Raw genomic sequence first — 12,158 nt, 5'->3', positions numbered from 1 at the left:
GTGAACATATTATATGGCAGAATGAAAGGGTCACAGGAGGAAGCACAATGCTTTCTGACATTTAGCCTGTACCATATTTGTTTAGGAGTAAGCAGTAAGTATGAAACTAATGAATAGCAGTCTTTAAGAACATTCTAATTTAAGTAGTATATTAATATGAATATGTATTCATAAATGTAGGCATAAAAATACTGGATTTTTTTTCTTAAGGTATACAAGTGTGACTCTCAGCCTTGAGCAATGGTAGTATCAAAGCTTGGGGGCGGAAGTAAGAAGGGGGAAGTAAACCCCATAACTAGCCATACCAGTTTGTAGTTTGCCAACTGTCCAGATGTACAGCAGCCCATTAAAGTCTTACCAGGTTCCTAGAGTTTTACTAAAGCACATCAACAAACACATTCCGGTTCCTCTTGGAATAATCTAATCTCAGATCTTCATCAGGGAAATCTACTCACCCTGTTGTCAGCTTTACAAATGAAAAGCTTGATTTTCTTCTTTCTCCTAGTAAATTTCTCCAAAGTAGTTTAATCTGATGCATCTAGCAACCTACTTTGAATTGATATCTGAATTTCAGTAGAGGAGAAAAATTACGATAGAACAATACAAATTAATGTTTCAAAACTTATTCTTGCTGGGTGTCAGTGGCTCACGCCTATAATCTTAGCTACTCAGGAGTCTGAGATCTGAGGAGCACAGTTAAAAGCCAACCTGAGCAGGAAAGTCCATGAGACTCTTATCTCCAATAAACCACTAGAAAACCGGAAGTGGTGATGTGGCTCAAGTGGTAGAGCACTTGCCTTGAACTGAAGAGCTGAAGGATAGTGCCCAGCCCAGAGTTCAAGCCCCATGACTGACCAAACAACAACAACAACAACAACTTATTCTCTTATATAAGTTTTTTAAATAGAACTTTCAGATAGGTTAACCTCCCTGTTCAATATCACCCCTGCTCCATGTTTGGTCAGGTGTCTACCTAGCAGGTCAACAAAGTCCCTTCTAAGTACTTTTAGGCAATGACAAAAATATATATCAGCTTTTGCCTCTTCAGATACTCTTTAAAAAACATTGCAAAGCATATTTTCAGAGACAAGTATTTTCTCCTGAATGCGATCTGAAGCTATATTGTGGTACACATTTCTTTAATATATGGTATTTAGAAGATCATTTTACTAGATTGTACAATTAATCACACTTTTGCTGAAGCCTCATATTTAGTCACTCGTCGGAAAAGGAAAATCAAAAGGAAGAAAGTAATCATAGATGAAGTCAAGAAGCTCAGTAGGAAAGATATACGTGAACAGTTTTATTGCTCTGAAATAACCCCACGTGTGAGAGCAGCACATCCTTCACTACAATTCATGAGATGGAAGGAGAAGTCAAAACCACGTGTACTTCTATCAACTCCTGCCCACAATTTGGGCCATGACAAATTGAGAGTGGTAATAGTTTTCATTATTTTACATAAATTCAACATCTGCTTGTATGCAAATGAATCTATATTAACAGAAGTAGAATTGGGAAACAACAAACTTCATTTTAAATTAATTTGTTGAATATGTGCATATGATTGTAGTTTTGTCATTAAAGCATGTATGCCTGTGTCTTATTGCACTGCTTTATGAGTACAAAAACAAGAAATAAAATTTGCTTTTACAGTTGTTTGAAAGAAACTTAAAAACAACCCTTATCGTTAGACCTGGAAGTGGACTGACACTGAACGAGTCAGATATGGAAGAAGATGGAGTCCAAAGCATATGTGGTGAGACTTCCTAATTCTGTTGATGGAAAGCAGAACCTTGTGGAATCAATAATCCTATTTTACCTTTGGAATGAAACTAGAATCTAGTTCCATATTTTCAGTAGTAAATGCTACCCTTAGAAGGGTATTTTAAAGAGTTACTTCATTATTGCATTTTCCTGCCTTTGGATTAATTTTAAAAACTGAAATAGAGCTAGTTGACAATGGCTCATACCTGTCATGCAAGTCAGGAAACTGATATTTGAAGGATCATGGTTCATAGCCAGCCTGGAGAGAAATAATCTAAAAATAATCTCCAGAACAACTAGCCAAAACCAGGGCTAGGGACATGGCTTAAGTGGTAGAACACTAATCTAGCAAGCACCATTTACTGAGTTAAACCCTACACACATAAACAAGATAAGATGTATATATTTATAGATTGTTTTCACTCTTGCTCTTTCATACCTTTCCCTTCCTCAAAGCAGTATTCACAAAGTTTCAAAAAATACTTCTGACTAACATGTTTCACTCTATAACACTAAACTAGAAAAGTTACACAGGGGCAAAAAACTTGAAATAGAGCTATTAACTTGAGACATAGATCTACCTAAAAGTGACTGATGTGATGAGTTACATGAAGGCATTAAAATTTACTGAACAGGGAGGAGGATCAGAAGGGGAAAACCTGGGAGAAAATGATGGAGGGGGGTGACTCATTATCTGACTTATGTAACAGTAACCCCTATATACATTATCCTTACAATAAAAAATCTACTGAACAATACAACCTGGTGATCTTGAACTTCGCATGTTGTCTTGTGCATAACTGTGTGAGTGTGGAGGGGATGGTAGGCAGAGGGTGGGGAATGAGGTGATCAGTTGCAGAAAGGAAAGGGAAGATGAATATATGAGACTTTGAGGAACCCAAAGAAAGTTTGAGCACCCTTTGCTTGTTGTATTCTTGGATTCCAAATTGTCTACCCAAAGTCTTCTTAGTAACAACCATATCCTAATTCCAATCTGAAAATGTGTTGGTGAAATGTTTTTTACTTCCTTGTTACTTCAGAAACCTCCATGATGGAAGTATCAAATGCCTATGAAGAGTTAAACCAGCCCCAAACTGAGCATGATATGACTTTTGAATGTCCAGACAACTATGTTGAAGAGGTCAACAACTTACCAACTGAGGTGAGATAATGAGGAAAAATCATGAAATGTTTTCTAGCGTAGCTGTAGTGCAGAAATGTTGGGATTTTGATAGATCTTTCATTTTCAAGTGCATGTTTAATATCATATTATTCTGCAATTTCCTAACTAATTAGCAGCATTGAAGGATAATACATAATTTTAATCTGCAAAGCAATATTCTCTAGTTTAGGTTAGTGATATAAAAGATTAAGTAGCTTCACACTGAAACAACATTTTGCATGATACATTCAAGAAATAATTTCTGTACTTGAATCTATGAGCAGAAAATCCCCCATTTAGTATATCACAAATCTTTTACTACTCTAGTCAATAAACCCGTGTTTTGTGTTTCATCCAAGATTTACTATTTCTCCTGAAGATAATACAGTTTAGATCTATCAGTGATCTTAAGTTGTAGTTTGACAGAATATCTCAAATTCAATATCCATAAAAAATTTAATTTGTAGAAATTTTTGCGTGAAAACATTTTCTTCAAAAGGCATAGCTATTTGAGGACATGGTTAGAAAACATGTTTTAAAATGTTTTCTCAATGGTTACTTCCCTGGTGGTACAAATGCATCACGTAAAAATAAACAGGTGCTTTTCTAGTATTTTCCATCCTTACTGTATTTTTATAACTACACAGGGAACTCAGCTCACATTAGAACTCAGTGTCTAAGGAGGAGAGATATCTCCACAGTGTATAAAACAGAATGTGTTTCTTTCAGTATTTTATAATGCACTGGACACTGACAACAGTGGCTTGTTGGTACTATCTTCCTCATTTGCACTTGGATATTTTTTAGCAAACACCTACTCAAATTGGGATTAGGAATTTTTTTTAATTTTTTAACTTAGCAGGGAGGGAAATATAAGAGCAATTCTCATAGTAGACATATGAACAAAATAGATTATTGCCATGTGTTTGACATAGATGGAGAGAGGTCAATGTTCCAGATCTGTCAGATTTTCTTTCTTTACCCTATATTGTGCTTAAAAGTTTTACTTCCAGTTGTATTTCAAAATGTTGGACAAACATCACACACATGTGATGTTTAGGAACACAGTCAGCTTGAAGGTGCATAAAATTGTTCACTGATTCATCTTTTCAAACCTTATGAAGCAGAACTTTCATGTATACTAACTGCAAACTTGAGCATACCTAAAATGTAGAAAATTCAGACATGATAAGGCTCCATAAATATGGGAAGGACAAAGTGCATGTCTTTGTATTCACTAAACTTTCAAAAAGCTTTAGTGTAAGAGGAAACTCCTAATCAAGGTCAGGGAGAGTAATCAGGAACGGAGCTTACAGGTAGGTTAAAAATAGAAAGGACCTTTCAGCTTTAAAGCAGTGTAGAACAACAACATTCTTCAGTGATACAGAAAAAGTAACCCAAAAATTCATATGGAATAATAGAAAACCCCAAATAGCAATAACAGTCCTTAGCAGCAAGAACAGTGCTGGAAGAACATCAATACCAAACTTCAAACTCTGTTACAAAACTGTCGTAATTAAAAAAAAAACAGCTTCATACTGGCACAAGAATAAGCCTGAGGACCAATGGAATAGAAGTCCCAGAAGTGAACCTACAGACAGATAGCCACCGAATATTTGATAAGCGAGCAAACAACACAGGGTGGAAGAAAGACAACCTCTTCAACAAATGGTGCTGCAGAATTGTTTATACACATGTAGAAAACTGAAGCTAGATCCTTTTTTTAATAAGTTTTTCTTGTGAAAGTACTGTACAGAGGGGTTAAAGTTACATGAGCAAGGTAATGAGTACATTTCCTATCAAGCATTGTTGCCTCCTCCTTTGTTTTCCCCCTACCATCCCTTCCCTCCCACCTCCTCAACTACACACCCTCCCCACCCCCCACCTCCGCCTAAGTTGTAAAGTTCGTTTTTCGACATAGCGTCTTGTACATCTCATTGTTGCAATGAGTCCACCTGTATCCTTATTTAAACAATGTTTTTTCCCTTACCCTCCCCAAATTATACCAATATCAAATACAGTGAAAACAGGGGTTATACCGTGGGGGAAGGACATACAAAACAACAAAAATCACATGGTACCTTATAAAATGTTAGAAACAATGACACTAGATCCTTATATATCACACTGTACCACATTTAAATCTAAATGGATCAAAGACCTCAATGTAAGACCAGATGCCCTGAAAATATTACAGGATGGGATAGGGAAACACTAGGGCTTGTTGGCACAGGTCGAACCTTCCTAAGCAAAGATCCAGAATCATAACAAATCAAAGAAAGACTTGATAAATAGGATTGCCTCAAACTGAAGAGTTTCTGCATGGCAAACGACATAGCTAGCAAGATAAATAGAAAGCCCACAGAATGGGAGAAATCTTTACTAACTCTGCATCAGACAGAGGTCTTATATATAAAATATACCTAGAGTTAAAAAAATTAAACCCCCAGAGAACAAAATCTCAAAGAAACAACAACCCATTTAGTAAATAGGCTAAAGACTTAAAGAGAAACAGCTTAGATGAAGAAGTAAAAATGTCCAATAGATATGAAGAGATGTTCAACATCTTTGCCCATATAAGTGCAAATCAAAACAATTTGATTTCACCCCACCCCAGGTAGAATGGCCATTATCAAGAAAGCTAACAATAACAGATAATGGTGGGGATGTGGCCAAAAGGGAATGCTACTACAGTGTTAGTGGGAATGTAAACTTGTTCAACCACTCTGGAAATCAGTGTGGCTTCCCTATGACCCAGCAATCCCACTCCTGGGTATTTATCCAAATGACCACAAACCAGACCACACTAAAGCCACTACCCACGTTCATTGCAGCATTGTTTACCATAGCTAAGCTATAGAATCAACCCAGATGCCTCTCAGTGGAATGGATCAATAAAATATGGTAGATACACACAATGGAATTATATGCTTCCATTAGAAAGAATTACATTGCCTTATTTGTAAAGAAATGGAAAGACTTAGAAAAAATTATGTTAAGTGAAAAAAGCTAGATGCGAAGAAACGTAGGCTGCATTGTTCCTCTCATTTGTGATAATTAGAATGTGCCCATAAATCTACAAGTAAACCCAATGAATAGTAAAATGCAAAAAATTACACTTGGACATGATTAATTCAATGGCACAATAAACATTCACAGTGAGATCAAAGGGGGACATCCTTAGGAAAGGATCACCAGGGCTTAATAGCTATCTGCATATGCTCATATAAAATGATGCTTATCAAAATGAACTCCAAGAAATGGAAATAATAGGTTTTTATTTTACTTTTTGTGTTTTTTTCTGCTTTTTCCCTTTTGTTGCTCTTTTTTGATGTTTATACCTTTTGTCTTGTATGCAAATTTATCTGACTTGGGGAGGGGAAGGGGAAATCACAGAAATGGTGGGACAAAGAGTGAACTAACTCAGCCTTGATATTCACTAAATATTATGTTGGGAACAAAGTATACAATTTGGGGGAAGGGGAGTCTGGAGGGAAAAAAAACTGGGAGAAAATAGAGGGTGTGTATGACATTGTTCAACAAGAAATGTACCCAGTAACTGGCTTATGTAACTATAACCCTCTACAGATCACCTTTACAGTAAAAAGTTTTTTTAAAGCAGTACAAGGGAGGAAGTATCAGTATATGGAGAATTTCTAGATTTCTCTTTTTCCTTCCTTCTTCCTTTATGTCTTTGTTTCCTTTGAGAGGACACATTATTTTCTTAACGTAAGGCATCAGTGACAGCTCAAGCAGTGACTGCAGCAATCCCATCCTGGCCCTGGGTAGGATGGCAGTGCCCCTCTCCCTTCTTTCACTCCCTCGGGAGTGACACCTGGACAGGTTTCTTTCTTCTGCTACCTGGTACTGTGGCTGAGACTAGATGTAGGAGATCAGAACTCGAAAATGCTCCAAAGTTACACGATGGTAGCAGCACTGTCCTATAGGCTTTTGAATGTGAGATCAGTAGTGGAGAGGGAATTGGAAGGGAAAAGAATGGGAAGCCATGCGGGAAGTTGGGCATTTGTGAAAAGCCGTAGGTAACAAAGGGTTATTTACCTCAGAAATAACATTTTGACAATGTAAGTGGTACTTCAAATTAGTTTGAGAAATGAGTGTGATGCTGTAAAAGTACGTAATAAAATTAGATTATTCCTATTATAATCACCAGCAGAGTTATCTCTCTTTCCCTAACTTACCTTAGGAGAGTACTATGGAACTGTCATATCAAGTTTCTGAGAAATCTCCAGCCCAAGAAAATTTTCCAGATGAAGTGGTAAATACATGTTGTCTTGAGGATATTCTTAAAAGCATTCTAAATATTCTTTGTTTGAAATTTGATGTTTAGAGATGTCATTTTATTTTCTAAATTTCTAATTTAAATTTATCACCAGTGAAGTTCAGATAAATGCCTTTATATTACTGTGTTTCTGTAAGCTTTTCTTTTTCTAATTTTAATTTTTGTTTTTTGTGAACATACTGTACAGAAGGGTTACAATTACATGGGCAAGATAATGAGTACATTTCTTATCAAGCATTCCAGCCTCCTCCTTTGTTTACCCTTCACATCCCTTCCCAGCCTCCCCCCGCCCCCCCAATCCCCTCCTCCCCTACCCCCCCCCCCCGCAACAAAGTTGTAAAGTTCGTTTTTGACATGACAACTTGTACTTCTCATAGTTGCAACGGGTCCACCTGTATCCTTAAACGACTTGTTTTTCCCCATCTCCTCCACAAATTATACCGACATCAAATATAGTGAAAGCAGGGGTTATACTGTGGGGGAGGGACATACAAAGCAACAAAGAAATATCTTATAAATGTGTTAGAAACAAATGCGTGAAAGAAAAAAAACATTTAAAATACATATCTTAGGGTTCATTTTCCTAACATCACCTTATCTGACCTTTTCTGCTTGACTCATACATATACTAGATATTGCAAATAAGGGGAATCACGGGGCCTATGTTTCTTTGAGCTTGGCTTACTTCACTTAATATAATTTTTTCCAAGTTTTTCCATTTCCTAACAAATGGGGCAATGTCATTCTTTCTGATGGAGGCATAGAATTCCATTGTGTATATATACCACATTTTCTTGATCCATTCATCTACTGAGGGGCTTCTGGGTTGGTTCCATATCTTAACTATGGTAAATAATGCTGCAATAAACATAGTTGTGCTGGTAGCTTTAGTGTGGTCTTGTTTGTAAACATTTGGGTAAATGCCCCAAAGTGGGATTGCTGGGTCATAGGGGAGCTCTATGTGAAGTCTTTTCAGGAACCTCCATACTGCTGTAAGCTTTTCTTTACTCCTTTTGAAAACAATTAGATGGACAAGAACTGGGAGAGTCCTAGCTGAAAATGGTTCTCTTCAAAGTTTACTTTTTGAAGTACAGAGGGAACATTGCTCTGGGATGCATTCCTAATAAAGACAGCAGCATCTCCTATTTGGAACCACTTACTAAAAGAGGGACTATAAGTAAATCAGCTCAAATTGACTTATATTTGACTATATTTGCATTAATTTTGTTCTTTTCAGTTGGCAAAATTCAGTGTTATAGTTGTTTCTTGAAGCAGCTAACACTATGCTTTGCAAATAATAAACATCCAGTGAGAGTTGCTTATATGGTGTTTTTATTTGTCATTCAAACAGGAGCCAATGGACATTGATGAAAACATCACAGCAGAAAAATCAAATGGAACAGCACATGGGTTGTTAAGTACATTACAGGTAAGACATAGGACTTTTTTTTTCTTTTTTCAGTCTTGGGGCTTGAACTCTGGAACTGAGGAGCTGTCCCTGAGCTCTCCAGCTCAAGGTTAGCATTCTACCACTTGATCCACAGTTCCGCTTCTGGTTTCTGAGTGGTTAATTGGAGAAGTGTTTCGCGGGGATGGCTTTGAACCTCAATCCTCAGATCTCAGCCTCTTAAGTAGGTAGGATTACAGGAGTGAGCCACCGATGCCCAGTTTGGATTTATGTTTTAAAATAAAGAAATTATTCAGTCCAAGCACCCAGACATTTATAAAAACAAAATAGCTTCTCTTAGTTCAAATTTTACTAGTGTGAGATGATTTTGAGTGATGTACCTACTGCTTAATATAGTTTCTGGTACCAGAAACTTTTTTCTGCCTTCTCAGTCACACTAATGTCCTCAGACATCTTTTCTATGTCTCAATCTTATATTAGCAAAAAATCAACTATTTCTAAAATATGGAACTGTTTATAACACGTTAAAAGTCGTAAATCGGTATGCTGCTATAATGTGTTTTTATCAAAATGAATATTCAGTAGTATTATGCTGTTGGGCATATTATGCTATCATACTTTACTTTCTGAAAAGGAAAAGCTGAAGTTATTTGTCCGACCTTCTTTAACCCTAAGTCCTCCTCACCAGACATACATATATTAAGCTGTTTCTTTTAGTATTTATGTCCATGTTTTTAATTGATAGGGTTTTTACTGGTATTTGCAGGTTTAAATTGAATCTTTTTACTAGAAAGTGAAAGTTTAGCTTAGTTACATTGCCCATCTCAGGATAGTTTAAACACAGCATTCAGTGTTAAATAATCTATTTCTAATAGTTTGATGCAGACTTGTTTGTACAGACAGCCAAAATATCTTAGGCTTAAAGAAGATAGCTTATTTCTCTTTGAGAGGACCATTCAGTCTAGTATGCAACTGTGCTGGAAAAGGTGTCAGAACCCAGCATCCTGTCTTTTAGGTTTCCCCATTTTCAAAGCCAAATAGCCCTTTCTTCATCCTTCCTCTGCCTAACACGTTCCCATTTCCAAGCAAACATTAATCTGCTTTCTCTGGCCTTCATCTTCATCATTCTCCATGGAGGCAGAAAAAAACCCTGAACTTCCAAGGTTATAGCTTTCTTCTATTCTCTGCATTCTCTTTCTACAATGATTATTCTGAATGCATTTTTTTCTCTTTAAAGTTAGGGATTTCACTCAAATATCTGGTGCATGTTTTTATTTAAAGAAGAGACAACAAAAATGAATAGAATGTTACATGTACATAGGCAGGGCTTGTATGCAGGCTTTCAGTCTTGAGAGTGAATTAATGATGTGGCACCTCTTACACAGATATCCCATTAGTTAAAGGACTTTCTTCCCTTAGGAAAGGTGGCTTGAAATGGAAGAAAGAAAAGCCACCCAATCCACAACTGTCTCGTAAAAGAGAAAATACATGAAGGTTAGCTATACCACCTCTTAAAGGTTGCTGCCCTTGGGCCAGACCTATGGTTGCAATAAAGCACAATGCAGTATTGCACTTACTAAATGACTTATGTGTTATGGACTGGTAAAAAAAAAAAAACCTTACGTGTCTAAAAGTATTTCATGGTAAACAAAGGGATACTGGCCAGTATTAACTTCACCAGTATGTTTTGAACTAAAAAATTTCTACTTCTATAAGAGATTCCAACACCTTGTCCTCATAAAAGGAATTATCTTCATGCATTATTAAATATATTTTGCAATGCACTACACTTGTACTCAGTGACAGATGATGTGTTAAGTTTACTAAAGTTTTGCTTGTATTTCTCTTTTGAAGGATATCATAGTCATTTATGAAAATGTTCATTATTTTCTTGGTTATTCTGCATCTACATCCTGCTTACTTTTAATGATTTTTGTTTCTTTTTTCCTTTTTCTTTTCTATTTTCCTATTATTTTCCCAGGAATCCAACAAGAAGGGAAAGAAGTCCTTTAGTCTGATGGAGCTCTGCAAGAACAGTAGCCGAAAACAAGCAGCTGCCACCTTTTATAGTTTACTACTCCTAAAAAAAGAGCAAGCCATTGAGGTCAGCCAGAGTGCTCCATATGAGGATATCATAGTTAGAGCAGGACCAAGGTTCCATGACATGTAAGGGAAATCCAGATCATGAAGGCTGTGTTGTCACTGGTGTTTCTCTGTAGGTTGTTCAGAATATATTTTAAAATCTTTGTATAACTGTGAAACATTTAGGAACATTTTTAAAAGACTATTTCTGTCCAAGCACTGATTTATGTGAATTGCACATTTTTAGAACATTGTATTTCTACATTGTTCACTTAAAAATATTTTGTAATTTCTCTTGGAATTTACTCTGGCCTGAGTATGATTTTTTATTTGCAAAGGTCATTTTCCTGTTATTTTTCAGTAATGTAGTTACTGTCTACCTCCTCAGAGAACATACTTTTAATGATTTTGATTTGAATTTATCTATGGTATTTTATCATTTTTTTACTATAAACTATTAATGGCTGCTCCAGGAATTATAAAAGTTCACTTCAATTGTGTACTTATAATCACTATTTTCCCACTACAAAATGGGAGTATAGAAACCTCATACAGGTTCCTTTATTCCTATTGCTTTATGCTGTAATTGTCTTATGAATTTCATCTATATGCAATAACATCCCAGCAGAAAAAAACAATTACCAGTTTCAACACTCTCAAGTGACAAAATGTATTTAAAGAATTCAAAATGAAAATTGTCTATTGAATGTATTAATTTATCTGTTTTGTTACCCTTCTCTCCTTTTTGGTGTTCCAAATTTCCTTTTGGCAAAATGTCCCTTTTGTGTGAAGATTGTTCTTCAGCAGTCCCTTTAAATCAGTTCTGCTGGCAATGAATTCTCTAAAGTTTCTTTTACCTGAAAATGTGCTCATTCTTTTATGCCTGAAACGTACTGTGGCAATTTATGAAATCCTGTTTATGGCTTTTCTTTTTTAGAAATTTGTTAAATTTGTTCTAATTAGTTCTGCCCTCCAAAGAGGAGAAATTCATATTTACTCAAATCATTATTCTGTTATAATAAATGCATCATTTTTCAGATGGCGTTTTCATGATTAGTTTCCTGGCTTTTGGCTTTTAATAGTAACTGAAAACACAGTTTATATCATTATCATTACCTGGCTTTTCTTCTTTGGAATTCATCAGAAAGCTGGAAGTAGAATCTGCTTTTCTTCTAATTCCCACAATTGCATGTGCATATGAAGTAAAGTGAAGGGAGGATCAAAGGAGACTAAACTAAACTAAACTAAACTCCCTCAGAACCTTAGCTACTCTAAATAATTTTGTCCTCCCTTAGAATTTAAGGTTCCTGTGACTTATTGTTGTAATAGCCTCCAGTGCAAGATGACTTGAGTTGTGAGAAAATGGGGAAAAGACTTACCAAGAAGAAAAATGGGAAGTGGTGCTGTAGCTCAACTGGTAGAGTGCTAGCCTTGGGCTG

The 12,158-nt window shown here is 36.1% G+C and overlaps 1 protein-coding gene across 1 annotated transcript in view; it reads left to right on the top strand.

The window, feature by feature from the left end:
• LOC138839380 (double-strand-break repair protein rad21-like protein 1) overlaps positions 1-10,903 on the top strand; it is a 35,030-nt gene extending 24,127 nt beyond the window's left edge. Inside the window, exons 19-24 of the mRNA XM_070038953.1 lie at positions 1,204-1,439; positions 1,657-1,759; positions 2,808-2,929; positions 7,134-7,205; positions 8,581-8,658; positions 10,619-10,903. Coding sequence (XP_069895054.1) covers positions 1,204-1,439; positions 1,657-1,759; positions 2,808-2,929; positions 7,134-7,205; positions 8,581-8,658; positions 10,619-10,807 — 800 coding nt within the window. The 3' untranslated portion in view covers positions 10,808-10,903. The remainder of the gene's footprint in view (positions 1-1,203; positions 1,440-1,656; positions 1,760-2,807; positions 2,930-7,133; positions 7,206-8,580; positions 8,659-10,618) is intronic.
• The last annotated feature ends 1,255 nt before the right edge of the window (positions 10,904-12,158 follow it).

The sequence above is a fragment of the Dipodomys merriami genome, unplaced genomic scaffold, assembly GCF_024711535.1.
Source record: "Dipodomys merriami isolate MVZ:Mamm:240054 unplaced genomic scaffold, mDipMer1.0.p SCAF_3, whole genome shotgun sequence".
Lineage (NCBI taxonomy): Eukaryota > Metazoa > Chordata > Mammalia > Rodentia > Heteromyidae > Dipodomys > Dipodomys merriami.
This window is presented reverse-complemented; position numbering and strand designations above follow the sequence as displayed.